Here is a 21,389-nt window from a genome sequence, read left to right as displayed (position 1 = left end):
TTTATATTGGCATAATCTTTTGATTGTCTTTTAATTTATTTTGGATGTTACAAGTGTAACAGCGATTTTCCAGATTTACAAGAAAATTCCCCAAATTAATTTTTTAGGGACCACTTCAGTTGTGAAAGGAATTATAAAGGCCTATATAATACAAACCCCCATAAATCACCCCATTTTCAAAACTGCACCCTTCAAATAATTCAAAACAGCATTCCCTAATGTTTGTATGTTTGTTAACCCTTTAAGCATTTCATAAGAATAAAAATAATATGGAGGTGAAATTTAGACTGTAACAGCTATCACCCGCTTCCGATTCCGGCTGCTCAGCTAGTGAGCGGGCGAGCACTCCATGACGTAGAATTATTTAATGGTGCACAAAGTACCTAGCGCCCATGAAGTAATAGTATGTCATGGGTCGCTAAGGGGTTAAAAAGCGATCTATGGATAAAAGGCTGAGGTAGCTAGCGAATAGGACATTATGAATATTTATATTACCTCTATAAGCTGCTCATTTTTCCTTGTTGTAGTCTTGGTTTACATTAAAATCATACAATTACAATATTTTATTATATTTCATAACATTTGCCTTTATGATAGATGCAGAGTTATGGGCTATTAATAAGCTTAAGCTGTAGTCTTTCTTTTCTTTTTTTTTCTTTTTTTTTTTTTTTTCCCTAATCTGGCTTTCAATGCTGTAAAAGAAAAAAAAAGAAAAAAAAAAGGAATATGAAGAAGTCATACTCGCCAAGCCTCCCAACTTCTCTCTTTAGCTAATAGCCTGTGATGGAAAAGACTGATGTGTGAATAAGGTCTAATAATAATAATAATAATAGTATTTTGGTGTTTTTATAGTGGTGTATCAAAGGACCACTGGATAAATGAAATTTGAATAACTGTTATATGTAGACTTTTGGTATTTGCCTTTAAGAGATTGTATATAAGAATGTATATATCTTTTTTCATCAGTGCCAAACATAAGGTCTAGTACTTATTAGATCACAGCTCAGTGGCTCATTCCAATGATGCGTAGTCACAAACCTAATAGAACTTTTCTTATTTTTGCTGAAAGAGCCTGGGTCCCTTATGGTAGCCCACTTAGCTAGTCATTGGCTACAATAATGACCTGTCATAGCCAGCCATTGACTGAGCTCACTTTTCATTACTAACTAATCACATCCTTGCATAGCCTTTAGAAAGGGTATCTTATTTCTGAATAAGTCTGTTTTTATTCATATGCTAATGAGCTTCCAGCCAGCACAGGAAGTTCCCAGCAGTACTGTCTCTCTCCTATTATCTCCTATGTGTGTGTCCAAACAGGAAGCTGAGTCATCAGCAGCAGCCTGTGCATAGGAAACAATAGCAAAGGAGGTGCACGATGCATAGTGCACCAGTCTAATTAGCATATTAATAAAAACGGACTTATTCAGAAACCACTGAGGCAATCTACATACTAAAGGTAGGTTTGGAATAGCCTTTCCATAGGCTATGCAAGGATATGATTAGTTGAAAATGACTTTTCCCAATGATAGAGCCCCTTTAAAGAGGACCTTTCATGTCCACAGGCACATGCGGTTTTATATACCGCTAGAAAGCCGACAGTATGCTGAATTCAGTGTGCTATCGGCTTTCCCGCTATGTGCCCTGGGGGGAGAGCTATCTGTGCCGTTACCAATAGCTTTTCAGTGTCAGAAGTGCATTCCTGACAGTCTAACTAGGAACACCCCTCCTGATAATACTGTGTGTAGCTCTTTACTGTCAGATGGGGCGTTCCTTACCACCCAGCGATGACGCGGTGAGGAATGCCCCCCCCAGTACTAGTCTATGGATGAATACTGTCAGGGCAGGGGCGACATTCCTCACTGCTCAGCGTCATCACTGTTGGGAAGAAAAATACCTGTCCCCAATGCTCCGGTGTCTCCCAGCACAATCCAGTTTTGCTTCTCAAATGTCTTTCTCCTGGCAGAAGTCCCTGCCACACGTGAGCACTGAGGCCAATTGACAGCCTCACTGGCCTAGGAAGAGGACACAGGGCACCTCATATAGTGACATCTCATGTTCTTTCCTGAAGCCAATGATTGGCCTCATTGTCACGAGTGCCAGAACAAGACACCGGAGCAGCAGCATCAGACCATGCTGGTAGACAATGGGACACCAGGGACAGGTGAATGTTATTTGTTTGTTTTTCCCCTACCTTCCCTGGCTTCACAAAAAAAAATTAAAACATTATTGTGGACAAGCCCTTTAAAACATTCAGGCTGTTTCATCACCTTCATTCATTCATTTTTGTGTAGAAATTTCAGAAGCATGTGTTGCACTTTCCCAATAAATAGAAAGAGGTAGTGTGTAAAAGATTGACTGACTGTTTTTTTCCTACTATACCAGCATCTTAATATGGATGGGTTTATTCTCCTGCTGTTTATTCAATGCCTTTGCTGGCTGTAAATTATATATTCATAAGTATGGTAGTATCCCATCTGTTTCTGCAGAGTACGGCTGTTCTGTTCTGGGGATAATTATTTGTACAGCACATCTCATTAGATTACTGAATAATTCTAGTCTATGGCAGTAACAAGTAAGATCTGTGGTAAAGGTTGACTGCTCAAAGGCATAGCCAGACATTTTATGGGTGACAACTTTACCTCCAAGATCACCAGTCGGCTAGCCACTCACTTAATATGGAGATTAATTTCCTGTAAATAAGAAACGCCGAAATGTTTCTCTCCCTGCTCTGCTTAACATGCAACTACAAAGGCTGATGGTAATTTAAAGGCATTATATTGTGATTGAGCAGGAAAAATAATGCTTTTATGTCAGATTTTAAGGGGTATTCTGTTGTGCGCTTGTGATTTAAAAAGACATTAAGGTTTTATCAATTTCACATCTCGCAAGCATGATAGCTGGGAAAGGATAAACAAAATATGTCATCACCATTTTGTGATACAGTGATTCGCTGTGATGGAAACACTGAAATCTTTTCGGGGTTTCCCCCCCCCCCCCCCCCCAAGTTGTGACGAGGGAATTTTTATAGAAAAAAAAAAAAGCAGCTGTCCTAGACTCGGTTTGTTTTCTGCACTGTAAACAGTTGGAAATGACAGCCCTTCCATTTAGGAATAAATAATGCAGAATGAAAGTTTTTGATCAGTATCCATCAATTTGCAGATGGTGCTCATGGCTTTGAAACACTTTACATATCACAGCATTTTCTGGATAATTTCCTCTCTGCTTAACCCTATGTGCAACAGAAGCTCTGTGCAATTCACAGTAACCAGTAGTGGATTTATCAAAATCTGCTGCGTGAGAATCTGTATGGAGCTTGGGACCAGTGATGGTTTACAAGATATCAATTTACAAATAGTAAACTGGGTTAAGGAAAATTAAAGAAACCGATTTAAAAGTAGCATAAGGTTATTGATTCACATGTTTATATATTATCTATCTGCTATTCACATTAATTCATTGTCATAACAAGTAATATATTGAAGTCATATATTTGTAAGCATAATATATAAATACTAGTTTTGTTTTGTTATTCTCCTTGTTGATCCTTTGTCATTAGTGTTTGTTCCATTTTATGGAGAATCACATGATATTGTTTTCTGGTGTATGAAAAGATTATGGCGTAATCGCTGCTGTTTAGGAGTCAAAAGGAGTCTTGTCTAATGTTTCTGAGTTTACACATGAGTTGAATTTCCAGCATTCCGCTGGAATGGAATCCTGTTCTTGGCAAACTAGATACTAGCTGAGGAGCATGATACTTCTATGTTAAGAGGCATATTGACTGGGTCACAGTGCCCATAATAAGACAGATGATGTGTCAAGTGATGTTTTTTTCACTGTGTACTCAATATGACTGCAGATTAGTCAACATAAATGTATTACTTACGAATTCCTGTTTTGCTGTGTTTTTTTTTTTTTTTTTTAAATAAACCTCATGTCCCTTTTATAAGCCTTTTTCAGCTACTCATGATACCCTAGTGTTAGCACTTGGAAGCTTGCCATATAGATTTAGATGTACAAGAAGCTGTACCGTATATGCTAAGGATAGTTATACCGTATATAATTCTGCAGCTGCCTTGTGCATCTAAGGCCTAGTTGTCACTTAGTTAATGACAGCTTGTATAGGCCAATGCCAGTATCAACAGCTAATGAGGCGTTTTCAGATGTAAATGGAATTTGGCAGAAAATATGGTTACATAATAGATATGTGATTAGAAGGCCGACCATCGTCCTATAATAGCAACAGTGTGTTTGTGCTGTTAGCTGGAGTGGGCATAGATGCAGCCACTCAGCCCTTGAATTAATCTCCACTATCCTTCCATTTACATCATAGCTGAATTACAGAAAGGTTATTGTGAGCAGCATCATATTCAGCTGGTGCCTTGGTTACATGCCAATACTGGTTTCATTTAGGATATTTATTCTTTGTAGGGCTTGTCTTTTACTACACTGTGTTATCTCTCCAATATAACAAAGTTCCCCAGGCCACTCATTGCTCTATGTCTCTAATATCAGACAAATTATGGTTAACAGACTTTAGTCCCTTTTATCTCGCCAATGCTTGCCTCAGGGTCTCACCCCTTAAATAAGGAACGTCTCTTTAGGAGTACCTATCTTATATATGCCCAGTTTTTTTTTTGTTTTTTTTTTTGTTCTCTATAACTAATAAAGGGATTTTCTGGTACTTATTAATTGATGACTTAGCCTACGATCAATTGAAGATTACTGAAAGTCCAACACTTGAGACCCGCATTTATTAGCTATTTGGCATAACAGCGGTGCTACCTGAGTACCACTTCTTCTTCACAAGCCATGTGACTTAATGTTCGTTGGCCACATGGCCTGATCGCAGCTCAATCCAAGTCAAGTGAATGTATTGAGTTGCAATACCAAGTACAGATGCTATATAAATGTAGGACACTGTGCTTGGTAAGCAGTGAAGAGTACGTATCACTCATCCTAATGCTGCAGTTTTACGTTATGTTCTTTTGATCCATCAGATAAGACCAACAGAATGCAAGATGATTGACCGAAGTGTTAAGAAGAGAGACAGGAGGTCCCTTACCTCAGCATTCAAGTTTTTTTAGAAGGAAAATAGCAGCATGTTGCGGTTTTTCTTCAGACTAAGAAACTGAAAGCTGACAGAAGGAACCCTCTGTCTGTTTTCTTAACACTGCGGTCAGTGACTGATAAATAGAAAGTTCAGTCTATCAGCCATTCAGTTTTACAGTCTGTTTTCATCTTCCGATTGAACAAAAGAATGGAATGTAAATCTGCATTGTGAATCTAGCCTATGGATGGCGTTACATGAATGATCAGTATTACAAATCATAAACAACAGACCTATTGTACACCTGAATCTTGATCCATTTCCAGTTGGTGAGTCATCTGTGTCCATTTTCTGTAATGGTTCCGTGTGCTATTTTTATTTTTTTTTTCCAAAAAAGACTAGCAGGTACAAAAAAAAAAAAAAAAGCATTAGTCGGAAACCACCCTTATACTGCAATTCAGGGACAGACTATCCTGAAGCACTTTGGAAGATGAGTATATAAACAATGACTTCATGCTTTCTATAGAGCACCCCCTTCTCCATTTCTACCATTAGTAAGAGGAGAAATATAGTATAGCCGTTATTATCAGAACCAAGTGTCAAGTGGAAAGAATAATGTTCTGCTATTTCCACTAAAAGGAGCAGATTTGTTGTAGAAATTTCTGCAACTGAAAATTTATTCTATACATCTAGATAGAATTGCACCATATGCAAGGATTTTTGCAGGCCCCATCTAGATAAATGGGAAAGAATCGGAAGTCTCTGCAGAAAATCTGACATGAATGAAAATGTATGATATAGAAAGTGCTCATCATTTTAACCTTCAGATTTCTCTAGTTTTGTGTAATATACAATTAAATACTGTAGTTTATTATACATATTACATAGTTTATTTATTTCACATATATTGTAGCGCAATGTTCCATTATTCAGAAGTATGTTTTATGGTTTTTTTCCTAATGTCTTCTTTACCTCTTTACAGCACTTCATGTTCTAACAAATGCCATTTTGTTTTCAGTTTGACAAAACTTATTCATATTCCATTCGCCATAACTATGGTAAGGAGGGAAAGAGAACAGATTATACACCGTACAGTTGTATGAAAATTATTTTATCAAACCCACCAAGTCAAGGCGACTATCATGGTAAGTTTATTATATGTCGGAACTCTATTAATTTATAATTTACAGGTTATATTTAGAAATGTTTTACCATAGTAGTTAGATAAGATTGGATAAAGGCACAAGTGCATCAAAACAGCTCATAGAGTATAAAGTCAGAAATTTATATAACCTGGAACTTTTAATATGAAATATATAAATACGCCGCCCTACAGTTGTGGCACAAATCATCAATATTAGTGCAATGTAAGCGCATGCTGCAGGGGAGCAGAAAAGTGTACTGTAAAAGGTGATATGATGTCGTCAAAAACCCCAAAAGATAACCCTAAGTACTGAACTCCCTAACAGTGATAAACATAGGAGACGGGTTCACATGGTTAAAAACTAAAAGAATGATTCATGGTGTGTATAAGGTTAAAGTTTGTAATATTTGTATGTACAGTCTGAATTTTTCTTTATTGCTCAAACGTTATGTTGACATATACGACAGAGGCCAAAAGAACATTCGGAGTTTCTCTTGGCATAGATGGTAAATATAGGCCTTTGATGCAGTGTGCACAGAGACTGTTAGGGCTCGTTCACATCAGCGTTGTCCACTCCGTAGTTCAGGTTTCCGTTTCCTGCCTAAAACAGAGGCAGGAGACGGAAACCTGCAGGAGTCTTTCTCACCCATTCATTTGAATGGGTGAGAAAGATGTCCGGCCGTGAGCGGCAGTGAGCGTTTTGCGCTCTCCGCCGCGAAACCGGGTTTTATAATCCGGACACAGAGTCGGACATGCAGTACTCTGTGTCCAGATTTAAAAATCCGGTTTCGCGGCGGAGGGCATAAAACGCTCACCGCCGCTCAGGGCCGGACCTGGTCTGAGCTTTCCGACTTCTGGCATGCAGAAGCCGGAAACCACAGAACGGACAGATGAACGCAGGTGTGAACCTAGCATAAGAGAAATAAATACTTATTACTGTTATTTCAAAGGGAGTCTGTAACCACAACCTATTATTATTATTATTTTTTTTTTTATCAGTTTGCAAGTGAGCTCTTTCGAGCAACAAGGGTGTTGCTGCTTACCTCTTTGAGCAATGGCAACATCCTTTCTACCCCAAAGAGCCAAATTGCATATTGATAAAAAACAGCAGCATCTCTTTTTCACATGGGAAGGACAACGTTTGATTCAGGTCACTCTAACCAGTCTATCTTGGTTGTTATGCTGGGTTCTGGTGACAGACTTCCTTTAAATTGAAAATTGTAAAATGGCCTGGAACCCGTACTGAAACTTTGGGGTACTGCAGTGAACATATCTATGGGAAATTATCCTAGATGGTTCTTAAATGGAATACTTGGTTATGGTTCCTAAAGGTGTTTTCTGGGTTAACCATATTGATTGCCTATCTTTAAGATCAGGCCACAGATCGGCTGGCTTTGACACCCAGCACCCCCCCCCCCCCACTAGTCAGCTATTGATCCACAGAAAACTGATCTGTTCTCTGTGTAGGGGCCATGTGAGTTACTGCAGCTGAGCTCCTCACTTGAACTGTGGCCGTAGTGATTCGTCCCAGTCACTACACAAAGAATTGAGCAGTCTGATTTCTACTTTATGCTTTGTGTATGGACAGCTAAGAACAGCTGATGGGTTTTGAACTCCCACCGATCTGATATTGATGACGTTATCCTAGTTAGCACTGAAAACTAGAGATGAGCGAACAGTGTTCTATCGAACACATGTTCGATCGGATATCAGGGTGTTCGCCATGTTCGAATCGAATCGAACACCACGTGGTAAAGTGCGCCAAAATTCGATTCCCCTCCCACCTTCCCTGGCGCCTTTTTTGCACCAATAACAGCGCAGGGGAGGTGGGACAGGAACTACGACACTGGGGGCATTGAAAAAAATTGGAAAAAGTCATTGGCTGCCGAAATCAGGTGACCTCCATTTTAGACGAATAGTGGATTTCAAATCCGGGTCATATGAGAATGTGAACTTTGTGACTATGAGACAGGGATAGCTGTACAGGCAGGGATAGCTAGGGATAACCTTTATTTAGGGGGGAATGTTATTAAAAATAACTTTTTGGGGCTCTATCGGGTGTGTAATTGTGATTTTTGTGAGATAAACTTTTTCCCATAGGGATGCATTGGCCAGCGCTGATTGGCCGAATTCCGTACTCTGGCCAATCAGTGCTGGCCAATGCATTCTATTAGCTTGATGAAGCAGAGTGTGCACAAGGGTTCAAGCGCACCCTCGGCTCTGATGTAGCAGAGCCGAGGCTGCACAAGGGTTCAAGCGCACCCTCGGCTCTGATGTAGGAGAGCCGAGGGTGCACTTGAACCCTTGTGCACCCTCAGCTCTGCTACATCAGAGCCGAGGGTGCGCTTGAACCCTTGTGCACACTCTGCTTCATCAAGCTAATAGAATGCATTGGCCAGCGCTGATTGGCCAATGTATTCTATTAGCCTGATGAAGTAGAGCTGAATGTGTGTGCTAAGCACACACATTCAGCTCTACTTCATCGGGCTAATAGAATGCATTGGCCAGCGCTGATTGGCCAGAGTACGGAACTCGACCAATCAGCGCTGGCTCTGCTGGAGGAGGCGGAGTCTAAGATCGCTCCACACCAGTCTCCATTCAGGTCCGACCTTAGACTCCGCCTCCTCCGGCAGAGCCAGCGCTGATTGGCCGAAGGCTGGCCAATGCATTCCTATGCGAATGCAGAGACTTAGCAGTGCTGAGTCAGTTTTGCTCAACTACACATCTGATGCACACTCGGCACTGCTACATCAGATGTAGCAATCTGATGTAGCAGAGCCGAGGGTGCACTAGAACCCCTGTGCAAACTCAGTTCACGCTAATAGAATGCATTGGCCAGCGCTGATTGGCCAATGCATTCTATTAGCCCGATGAAGTAGAGCTGAATGTGTGTGCTAAGCACACACATTCAGCACTGCTTCATCACGCCAATACAATGCATTAGCCAGTGCTGATTGGCCAGAGTACGGAATTCGGCCAATCAGCGCTGGCTCTGCTGGAGGAGGCGGAGTCTAAGGTCGGACCTGAATGGAGACTGGTGTGGAGCGATCTTAGACTCCGCCTCCTCCAGCAGAGCCAGCGCTGATTGGTCGAGTTCCGTACTCTGGCCAATCAGCGCTGGCCAATGCATTCTATTAGCCCGATGAAGTAGAGCTGAATGTGTGTGCTTAGCACACACATTCAGCTCTACTTCATCAGGCTAATAGAATACATTGGCCAATCAGCGCTGGCCAATGCATTCTATTAGCTTGATGAAGCAGAGTGTGCACAAGGGTTCAAGCGCACCCTCGGCTCTGATGTAGCAGAGCCGAGGCTGCACAAGGGTTCAAGTGCACCCTCGGCTCTCCTACATCAGAGCCGAGGGTGCGCTTGAACCCTTGTGCAGCCTCGGCTCTGCTACATCAGAGCCGAGGGTGCGCTTGAACCCTTGTGCACACTCTGCTTCATCAAGCTAATAGAATGCATTGGCCAGCACTGATTGGCCAGAGTACGGAATTCGGCCAATCAGCGCTGGCCAATGCATTCTATTAGCCCGATGAAGTAGAGCTGAATGTGTGTGCTAAGCACACACATTCAGCACTGCTTCATCACGCCAATACAATGCATTAGCCAGTGCTGATTGGCCAGAGTACGGAATTCGGCCAATCAGCGCTGGCTCTGCTGGAGGAGGCGGAGTCTAAGATCGCTCCACACCAGTCTCCATTCAGGTCCGACCTTAGACTCCGCCTCCTCCAGCAGAGCCAGCGCTGATTGGCCGAATTCCGTACTCTGGCCAATCAGCACTGGCTAATGCATTGTATTGGCTTGATGAAGCAGTGCTGAATGTGTGTGCTTAGCACACACATTCAGCTCTACTTCATCGGGCTAATAGAATGCATTGGCCAATCAGCGCTGGCCAATGCATTCTATTAGCGTGAACTGAGTTTGCACAGGGGTTCTAGTGCACCCTCGGCTCTGCTACATCAGATTGCTACATCTGATGTAGCAGTGCCGAGTGTGCATCAGATGTGTAGTTGAGCAAAACTGACTCAGCACTGCTAAGTCTGCATTCGCATAGGAATGCATTGGCCAGCCTTCGGCCAATCAGCGCTGGCTCTGCCGGAGGAGGCGGAGTCTAAGGTCGGACCTGAATGGAGACTGGTGTGGAGCTATCTTAGACTCCGCCTCCTCCAGCAGAGCCAGCGCTGATTGGTCGAGTTCCGTACTCTGGCCAATCAGCACTGGCCAATGCATTTCTATGGGGAAAAGTTAGCTTGCGAAAATCGCAAACTGACAGGGATTTCCATGAAATAAAGTGACTTTTATGCCCCCAGACATGCTTCCCCTGCTGTCCCAGTGTCATTCCAGGGTGTTGGTATCATTTCCTGGGGTGTCATAGTGGACTTGGTGACCCTCCAGACACGAATTTGGGTTTCCCCCTTAACGAGTTTATGTTCCCCATAGACTATAATGGGGTTCGAAACCCATTCGAACACTCGAACAGTGAGCGGCTGTTCGAATCGAATTTCGAACCTCGAACATTTTAGTGTTCGCTCATCTCTACTGAAAACCCTTTTAAATTCTGTGAAAATGTAAGCGGTCCAACATGGCTTTTTTTTTTTGCTTACATGCGCTGATTTAATGAGTCTTCTTTATAGGAAGCGAATGTTGTCTTACTACTTCTATAATGTTCCCTGGATATCTTTAATCTGCAATGCTCTAATAATCACACAAGACTTATTGTGGAAAGAAAACAATGTAACAGTCACAAGCATGAAGAATAAACTTTCCTGTTATCATTACGGGGTTTCTAGGCAATTAATAGTAATTTAGTCAGTTTAGGAAGCATCGACAATGTTTACAGTGTCATACTTGGGTAAACAATTTTTTTTTTTTTTTTAATTGCAATCTTGTATTAGGTTGTCCTTTTAGGCACAGTGATCCGGAGTTGCTGAAGCAGAAGTTGCAGTCGTATAAGGTTTCCTCAGTGGGAATAAATCAGGTGTGTAAAAGTCATAGTTTTTTCTATGAAAATATGTTCTACACCCATTAATAGTGTCCTTACAGGCATTTCTTTTTCAACACCATGCCACTGTCACCAGTTTTTTTTTTTTCTTTTTATCCACACCTTTTCAAGAGTCATAACTTTATTTTTTCTGTCTACTTACCTATTTTAATGGTGATGGTGAAACTATGAAATGGTGCTGGCCTAAAAAGGTAAAGTTAATTATAATTGCAGTGATTCAATGGTTTTTGTTTGCCTGTTTTTTTTTTAAAAATGTTTACTTTTTAAGAACTTTTAATTTTGCTCTATGTAGCCATATTTCAAAACCCTTAAAGGGATTCTACCACTAAAACACATTTTTTTTCTAGTTAACACGTCGGAATAGCCTTTAGAAAGGCTATTCGTCTCCTACCTTTGGAAGTGCTCTCCGCCGCGCCGTTCGGTCAAAATACCGGTTTGTACCGGTATGCTAATTAGTTTTCTCGCAGCGATGGGGGCGTCCCCCATCGCAGGAGCAGCGATGGGGGCGTCCCCATTGCAGCTCGAAAACCAACCGCAGCGCTGCCTTTATGGTCCTGGGTATCCTCCCCTTCCTTCTTCAGCGTCCTGTCGGACGCCTGCGCAGTACGCTCTGTTCGGCGAAGATTGCCGAACGTATTGCGCATGCGCAAAATTGCAGTGCCCGCACTATGGCTGGGACCGCAATTTCACGCATGCGCAGTATGTTCGGCAATCTTCGCCGAACAGAGCGCACTGCGCAGGCCTCCGACAGGACGCTGAAGAAGAAAGGGGAGGATACCCAAGACCATAGAGGCGGCGCTGCGGTCGGTTTTCGAGCTGCAATGGGGACGCCCCCATCGCTGCTCCTGCGATGGGGGACGCCCCCATCGCTGCGAGAGAACTAATTAGCATACCGGTACAAACCGGTATTTTGAACGAACGGCGCGGCGGAGAGCACTTCCAAAGGTAGGAGACGAATAGCCTTTCTAAAGGCTATTCCGACGTGTTAACTAGAAAAAAATGTGTTTTAGTGGTAGAATCCCTTTCACTATATTATTTTTTATGTAATTGCAGAGCTATTTTTCTCATCTTGGTATTTTTAGAAGTGAATTGTAGTTCTTATTGATACTTTTTTGGGGAATATACAACTTTTTTATAACTTGTTTTTGGGGGACAGACAAAGTGAGCAAAATAATTGTAATTCTGGCATTGTAGGAGGGGGAGGGGAGGTTGTACAGCATTCACTGTACTGGATAAATAATTTTGATATTTTAATAGTTCATGACTAGAGATGAGCGAGTACTATTCGAAACTCCAGTTTCGAATAGCACGCACCCATAGGAATGGATGGACGTAGCCAACACGCAGCGGGTTAAGCAGCTGGCCACTGACAAAGTCTGCATGTTGGCCGCTTCCATTCATTCCTATGGGTGTGTGCCATTCGAAACGGCCGTTTCGAATAGTACTCGCTCATCTCTATTCATGACATGATGGCAGCCAACCACCGGTTTTTCATGATAACCCCATTACAGACGAAGTCCTACACATTGGAACCACTTTGTTTAGTGTTGAATCCAGGTTCTCTATGAGATGTGACAACAGCTGGGTTAAGTATGAAGGCCTCGTCGTGAGCGCTAGCTTACTGCCCCAACTGCTGGTAGGATGATCTGTGGAGTCATTTCATGCGACACTTGGTCACTAGTAGTGACACGAGGATCACTAACAGTCACATGTGTTGTCTCTCAGGGCAGGGATTCCAACTGGCATTTTTTAGTAGCAAGGGTTTACTCAGGAGTGTCTCCTCTAGATTGCAACATTTCCTTGGTCTGCCCTTATTCCAGTTGCGCAATTATGAGACTAGCTAAAAAACCAGAAAACTACAAGTGTGCAAGCTCTACACTCCCAGCTGCAGTTGTTGTGGTCAAAAGTGTTGCAGGATACAGTATGGAACCTGTATGTTATTACATTCAAAAACAACACCGTGTGAGCATGCGTATGTGTATATACAAACACATAATATATATATACATTTATTTTATAGAATTTTTATTTTATTTTTTGCTTAGTTTTACTCCACTAGTTGGAATTGAAGAGCCATCACTTGTAAAACACACTGCAATGCTTGTCCATGGCTTCTGCCACTGATAAGACTGTGAAGTGGTGTATATACTTCTGACTTCCTTTGTAGATTAAGTGGCTGACACAGCAACTATGTCACTTTTCCCATGGATGAGATTTGTGGTTCTCCATTTAATCACTATAGACTGGAGAACATATTTTAATAGAAAATAAGTGTTTGATTCACCCTGTGTAAATCTCTTGGCATTTGCAATGTATAATGCATTCCCTGCGCTTTGGTTTTGTATCTTGTAATGTGCAGCAGCTTGTACCACTCCAGTCGTGTGCACATGTCCTAATGTTCTGCGTCTGCTTGTAGTACGAATCATTACGTTGTCTTTATGTGATGCTTTCATCTCTTCTAACTGCATGTAAACACTTCAGTATCATTATCATAATGTAGTCATTTGTGTGTGTTGCAGTAGTTCAAGTTCATACCAGTTGAGAAATCATTAGCAAATTGCTCAGTCCTTTGGTTACTGGGCATACAAGTGTTTATAGTCACCAGGAGGTATTGCTCTTCTGGATGACGATGATAGAATAGCATCAAGTGAAAGAAACAAAATCTTCACATCTGACTACAGTTTTATACAGCCTGCCGCAGGGTAGACCATCTGGGCTTGGAGTATGTGTTTTTCCATGATCTGAAATCAGCCTGGCAGTCACTAACATGTTTCTCACTGTTCCAATCTCTTGTCCTTTTAGTATGTGTATCATCTCATGTTATAGTCTGTGTTTTATATGATCCTGAAAATCTAAACTGAAACAATGGTATATTTTGACTCTCTGAAATGTAATCCAGAAAATATGTTAGGCTGTCTTTTCAGCTAAAATCTACTAGTAAGGATTTAATCTTTTTCTAGATAAAGGGGTAGATTTACAATTGAAAATGAGCCAGAATTCTGGCATAGCTTGCACCAACAACTGCCATACATGTCTTACACCACGTTAAATAACTAAGGCACTTTCTGACTCGTGACTTTAAAAAAAGGGCAGGGCTTAAGATCCAATACAATGTGACAAAATGTTGCTATAGTTTTTTGTTCTTTTGTCAGAAGCTAAACTAATAGAAGCTTGCTACGGGGGGGCCTTTATTTATTCTCATTTTGTAGTTGAATAAATTTAAAGGGATCCTATCATTTAACTTAATTTTTTTTCTCACTAACACGTAGGAATAGCCTTAAGAAAGGCTATTCTCCTCCTACCTTTAGATGTCTTCTCCGCCCCGCCATTTGGTATAAATCCCGGTTTTCGTCGGTATGCAAATGAATTCTCTCATAGCACTGGGGGCAGTCCCCAGTGCTCAAACAGCACTGGGGGCGTCCCCAATGCTGCAAGAGAACTCTCCAGCGCCGCCTCAATCTTCAGGAACGTCCTCTTCACACGTCTTCTTCCAGCACAGGCTTCAAACTTCTAGGCCTAGGGCAAAGCCGACTGCATTCCTATAGGAGTGAGGTATTTGAAACTAGGATTCGAATACTATTCGCACAACACTAATATTTATCGATGCTATGCAGGTGGGTGCCCTTTGGTTGAATTTAAAGAGGACCTTTCATGTCCTCATGCATATGCAGTTTTACATACCACTAGAAAGCCAACAGTGCGATGTCTGCTTTCCTGTTATGTGCCCGGGGCTGGAGATATTGGTGCGTTACTTTCAGCACTGATCTCTCCCCACTGTCATAAGGTCTTCCTGACAGTCTAGCGTCATCGCTGGGCTGTGATAAATGCGCCATCCCCTTCCCCCCACTGACAGTACTCTAATATAGCCTTATACTGTCAGAGAGGAAGTTCCTTACCGCCCAACAATGACGCTGAGCTCTAAGGATTCAGCGCACTGTTGACTTTCTAGCGGTATATAAAACCGCATATTCATGAGGACATAAAAGGTCCTCTTTAAGTCTCCATATCCCAGTTTTGCAGCACTGGTAACCACTGAGCCACCATACTGTAGTAACTAACAGTGTGTTCATTTCCCATTTATACACTGTCCTAGAAATGATAGTTGCACCCTCTGCAGGTTTCATGCCTGTCATAGCTGAGGATATGTTGCCATTTTTGAGAGTGTGTTGCTTCTTTAGAAGGTGATTTAAGCATAATGCTCAAACTAGGAAATAAAATGTAAGGAAGGTACATAATCTGTTTGGCAGGAACAGGAAAACCAAATAGTTAGTACTTCTAGCCATATCTACTGATATAATCCATTCAGTAAATGTAATTTATTTCTTCAACCCTCAATAAATGTAAGACAGCATCTAATAATGTAGGCAGCGGGGATTTGAGGCTGACTCAGTTGCTGTGTCTGACATGGGAAAGCATGACTCTAGAAAGGAGGGGTAAGATGTCACCTTTCTTCAATTGTGTACTCTAGTAGAGGTTATCTCTTCATAGCAGCAATTTCCTGGATTTGATAAGCTGGCAAAGGACTTCTGTTGATTGTTGTATGGGACTTAGCAAGGGATGTTGTCTATCCACTATAAAGGTCAACCAGCATTGCATTTTGTTGATAAGAATTGGAGAGCATTCAACCCTGAAGAGATTACATAAAGTCAAAATTAAGAAGCAAATTGTATTTTTAACAGGCTGTCATCTTAACAGATGTTGAAAAGGGAACTTTCACACTGAGGTACTTGGTAGGGCTGCGTTCGGTTAACTGTAACATTGTACAATCTGATTACATTGCCGTGTTGTGTTCCACTCTGTTAATAAATATTTTAGACTTAAAGGTGATGAAACCGCATCTGTAGTTAAGACCATTATTTAGCACCATGTTATTACTGCTGTACTCTGTTTTAAAGCCATCCATTTTATGCAGTGTTCGGTTTAATTGAGCATTAATGCACTGGTTGAGGAAATTGGCTCAATAACACTTTATGCAGTGCCACTTGGCAAAACTAAAGTTTGCTGGAGTGGTAGGCCATGGCATAAATGTGTTAGTATTTGAAGAGGCACACCTGCAATTGTTCTACCTGTGTAGTGTAGCATAGGCTGAGATTAAAGAATGATGTAGAGGCTAATATATATATATATATATATATATATATATATATATATATATATATATATATATATTAAACAGTGTGCCAATTTAAGAATGGAAAAAAATAGAAGAAGCTCAAAAATTAGGTACTTAGTGTTCCATACAAAAGTGAAAAGTTTTTGACCCTTAATTGAAAGCCATATAGCTGTAATACAAAGTGTAGAATATGTCAGCATTTCAGCCATTTGAACCTTCAATGAGGCTGGGCCCCATGTGATGAATTGCACATCTTCATGCCTTACGCAAGGCAATTTTATCCATTTTATTTCTTACGTGTGTAAGAAATTAAGTGGATGTAGCAATGCTCTGCGAGGAATGAAGAGGTGCAAGATGCAGCAGCAGCCCTGTGTAAAGAAAGAAGGGGGTCTAGACTCCTAGCCACTTGTCAGAACAGCCATATTGATAAATAAACCCCAGGTCCCATACCTGCTTCCCCATACCATATGCAGGGGCTATGGATAGGAAGGAGGTGGTAACTCTAAAAGAGATTGGGTTGGGAGGAAGCGGGCAGAGGTAACATATGCTATGGTTAACTCCACTGAGAACGTCTGAACACTAGCACTGGCGTCAGGTAAGAGAGCGATGATTTATTAATTAGTCCGCTCTTGAATAGCACTAGTGTTATGGCGCTATCACTGGAGTTAACCCTTGTTTGTTTTATCTGTTTGCTTCCTCCTGGCTTAATTTCTGCCGTGCTTGGGAAATATGGCTCGCACACCCTAGTTTAGTACTCTTGATACAGGAAGGAAATACATTTTTCCAATATGACGGCCTACTCCCATCCCCCAGGAAAATGTTTAAATATCCTAAAGAAATTCTTTTGAATGAAATACATGACACAGCCTCCCCTAAGTGATCAGTGGTTATACATAGTGATGCTATCCTAAGTGGAGTACTGCTCCTCTGTTCTTACTAAATGGGAGTAAAACTATACAAAATGAAAAAAAATATTGTATTATGTGGAAATTATTGTTTACTTTTGTTACTGCTTTTGTTAATGTTTAATTTTTTTTTTTTTTTTTTTTTTTTTTTTTTTATATAGGTATTGGACCTGGTAAAGGGTATGCATTTCCAGCTGGCATGCCAGAAGTATTTTGAGTTAACACACAATGTAAGAATCTTCTATACGACAGTTTATAATTTTTATAGATAATGCTGAAGTAGAAAAGAGATTTGTTTTGCCCCTTATATTTTCATAATACATTAACATTTTCTATAGGAGATTTCTCAGCTATATAATACAATTCTCTTTGCACTGTTTTCTGTTTAAGGTGAATCATTTTCCCAAATAATTTTTGGCATCCAGTGTATGCAGTCAGTTGACCCATGTTGACTTATACAATTTTTTTTTTAGCCAATTCCTTAGCGGGTTGGTCATGATTGGCTAAAAAATACTGCACACAAGGATGTTATCTATCCAGGACCTCTGAATTACATGGACAGCAGTAAGACTTTGCACTCCTTACCATTGTATACTCTTGAGGATTTGCTATGAAATTCTAGTTTTCATGTCTATGCAGCCAGCTGATGTCTCCTACATTTTTTCTTAATCATTATGTTATCACATAAAAAAACAAACAAACTTGAAACTATCCAGTTATAAAGTCAGTTCCTCCAAGACACAGGCCCTGCTGCTAAATATCCTGCGAGATACCATACAGTTGTTACACAGAAACTTGTTAGCTTTCAATGATGGCATAATTTGCTTTGGTACCTGGTGATTCAGCTTTCCCCAAAATATAACACTAAATACATGAGCTACCTCCAATGTTACTAGATAAGTGGTGACTTTGGAAGTGATTAACCTTGAAGAAATAGAATAAGTTCCTTAGCTAGTGGCATTATCTACATGGGTGTCTTTTGTTCATCTGACTATAGTTTTTTGGTTTTTTTTTATAGCTTTCCTACTGTGATGGCCGTAAGTGTTGGTATCTCTGAAATTTTTCCAGAAAATGAAGTATTTTTCAGAGAAAATTATTGCAATTACACGTTTTGTTATACATGTATTTATTTCCTTTTGTGTGTCTTGGAACAACTCAAAAAACACAAAGAAAAGGCAAATTGGACATAATTTCACTCAAAACTCCAAAAATGAGACAGACAAAATTGTAGGTAAATAACTTTGTTTCAAGTATTTGATGCTTGTTCAAATTCACCTGTGTAAAAGTAACAGGTGTGGGCAATATAAAAAATCACACAAACCAGATGAAAAGGAGAACAGTTGACTCAAAGGACTACCAAAGGTGTTTGAGTCTCAATGTAGGGCCCAGTGTCAGAAAGCTGGGTTTGCGCCTTAGGTCCAGCAGGACAATGACCCCAAACCATTTAGCTGGTATGGACTTTCCTTATCCACCTTGTTTTTTCTTGTTCCCCATTTAACCTGCTCTCTTCAGATTTCCATATTCTTTCAACGACCGTGAAATACCTCCACTTGATGATCGATGGACTTTGATTGATTTTCCTTGTAAATTAACTAATAATATACTTCAATAGTATAATTTCTCCAAATGCGGTCTTATTTGTGTGCTCCCGTTTTTGTAACCCATGTTATCCTTGTTTTGTGTGTTATTATGAAAATTAATAAAAAATCATTGAAGAGAGGCAGTCAGTGGGATCCGACATGGCTGGACCCTGCTGACTTCAATTTTTTTAAAAAAAGAAAAGAAAAGCACCCAGAAATGGATGGAAACAAATAGCTGGAGAGTTCTCAAGTGGCCAGGAATGAGCCTCGATCTAACTCCCATTGAACACCTGTGAAGATTTTGTAAAATTGCTTTTGGGAGAAGGCACCCTTCAAATATGAGAGACCTGGAGCAGTTTGTAAGAGGAGAGATCTAAAATCCTAGCTTGGAGGTGTAAGAAGCTTGTCAATGGTTATAGGAAGTAGTTAATTTCAATTATCTCTCTCAAATGGTGTCCAGCCAAATATTAAATTGAGGGTGGCTGTAATTTTGTCCAGCCCGTTTTTGAAGTTTTGTCTACAATTATATCATTCTTGAGTTTTTTTGTTTTTTGTGTTGCTCCATTACACGCAATGGAAATAAACACTTGTATAACAAAACGTGTAATTGCAATAATTTTCTGGAAAGATTTCAGGGAGTGCCCTCTAGAAATTCAGGCATGTCATCCTGCAAATTGATACCGGTAACCACAAAGCATTGCGGATTGTACCATTTGTAATATGAACAGTTTCTTTATCAGCCACCTGCAATAAACCACTTAATTAGACCCAAAAGAAATTCCTAAGTGTTCCAGTAGTGCAGCGATTGCTCTAAAACCACATTAGCCTTTGCCTGAAATGTGAAACTTTTGTTTGTGTGAAGGTCATTGTGCATATACTGCAGAGACGACAGATAGCATCACTAACAAGTTGTAAGGAGCCTGATCTGACTGATCCATGCTGCAGCGTCTTATTGATCTGTCATAATGGCATACACATTGAAGAGAATTCAGAATACATATGAATGTTATTAGGTGTTTCTAGTCAGTTGGGCCCCAGTTTTATTGTGCATTTCCCTGATGGGTAGCTATATTTAAAATGTATGTGTGACCTACTACATTTTTCAGCATTATGCTTCATTAGAGTTAAAGCTCAGGAGAGTTTATGTGCCTGCCTAATTGAAATTTAAAAGGAGATCAGATGGGGCTCATTGATCCCAAACAGGCAGCAAATATACATGCTTGCAAAAGATGAGGGAATTGAATGTTGGATCTAATAATACAGCTCATCTAAGCTCCTATTCGCATCGTGCTTGAGTCCTCCATTAGACAGTATATGTTGAAATCATGCCCCAATGTAGACAGAATTCTAGGTCCCATAGCCAGAAATTATTTAAATTGTTATATATATATATATATATATATATATATATATATATATATATATGTTTTGCAGCAAAAATGAAAGTATAATTCCTTCTTTTTTTTTTAAATTTCTCATTACATTTTAATTTTCTCTTCTGACTTTTGCTTCAAAAAATACTATTTGTGAAACCACCTTTATACCAGGATTGATGCTGTTGTGGCATGCGTGTGTGAGCCTGACCCTATAGGTCGCTTATTTCTTCCTTTTTTTTGTAACTCTTGTTATTTTAATTCTCGACAGGTTGATGACTGTGGGTTTTCATTGAATCATCCAAATCAATACTTTGCTGAAAGTCAGAAACTTCTTACTGGTGGCCGTGAAGTCAAGAAAGAGCAACTACCCACAGAAAGTTCTCAAGCAGAGCCTCCAAGCCAGATCACTTCTAGTTCATCCTCAAGTGCAAATGTCACCAGCACACAGTCAGAAGATATGGAACTTCTGGAGCAGTTTTTAGAGGAATACTGAAATCACAGAATATCTCTACTTATTATAATTGTTGTTTTTGTTGTCAGTGTGTGCTTTTGTACCTTGTTGAATAAAACATTACAGACCGGTTTTTCACAAATTGATTTATTTCACGTATTGAGAACTAAAGATTTATGTTTTGTTCTTCTACTCTGCGTAACACTGAACTGTACTACTGGATCCATAGAAAACTAAAATGCAGACCAGTAAATATCTTTCTCTGCCATTGCAACATTGATGTAAAATTTTCCATTGATGCAGCCATACAGACTTGAATAATAGATGTGTGCCTTTAAACTACAAAATCACAGTGTAGAGTTTAGGGTTAGAGCTATTTTTGGCATTTCACCTTTTGCACTTCGTGTATGTCGTATGCTCCCACTGATGTCATCCACAGCTCTGTGTGTATATTTTTTCGCCATTTACTGGTATGCCTTTTGATCTATATAGCCATATGTTTTTGACTTTTTACTTCACTCCCTTTGGTACATGGGACTTAAAGGAGTCTGTCAGTATAAAACTAATGGCAGTACCTTGTAGGGTTGATTCTACAATTCCCAAAGGTGCGTTGTTCTGCATTACAGTTTCATTTTCATGAAAATTGGCACTTTGTTTATGCAAATTGGTTGCTATAAGTTTTAAAGGGGTTGTCCTATTGCAAGGATCCTGTCTATACTGGTAGCTTATGTAAATTGACTTTTCCTAAATATATTGCTTTAGAAATGC

The 21,389-nt window shown here is 40.3% G+C and overlaps 1 protein-coding gene across 1 annotated transcript in view; it reads left to right on the top strand.

Moving 5' to 3' along the window:
• Positions 1-20,744, top strand: part of PRIM2 (DNA primase subunit 2) — a 76,848-nt gene extending 56,104 nt beyond the window's left edge. Inside the window, exons 11-14 of the mRNA XM_075268385.1 lie at positions 6,066-6,192; positions 11,090-11,172; positions 17,376-17,444; positions 20,439-20,744. Coding sequence (XP_075124486.1) covers positions 6,066-6,192; positions 11,090-11,172; positions 17,376-17,444; positions 20,439-20,663 — 504 coding nt within the window. The 3' untranslated portion in view covers positions 20,664-20,744. The remainder of the gene's footprint in view (positions 1-6,065; positions 6,193-11,089; positions 11,173-17,375; positions 17,445-20,438) is intronic.
• Positions 20,745-21,389: the final 645 nt, after the last annotated feature.

The sequence above is a fragment of the Leptodactylus fuscus genome, chromosome 3 (genome assembly GCF_031893055.1).
Source record: "Leptodactylus fuscus isolate aLepFus1 chromosome 3, aLepFus1.hap2, whole genome shotgun sequence".
In the NCBI taxonomy this organism is placed as follows: domain Eukaryota; kingdom Metazoa; phylum Chordata; class Amphibia; order Anura; family Leptodactylidae; genus Leptodactylus; species Leptodactylus fuscus.
This window is presented reverse-complemented; position numbering and strand designations above follow the sequence as displayed.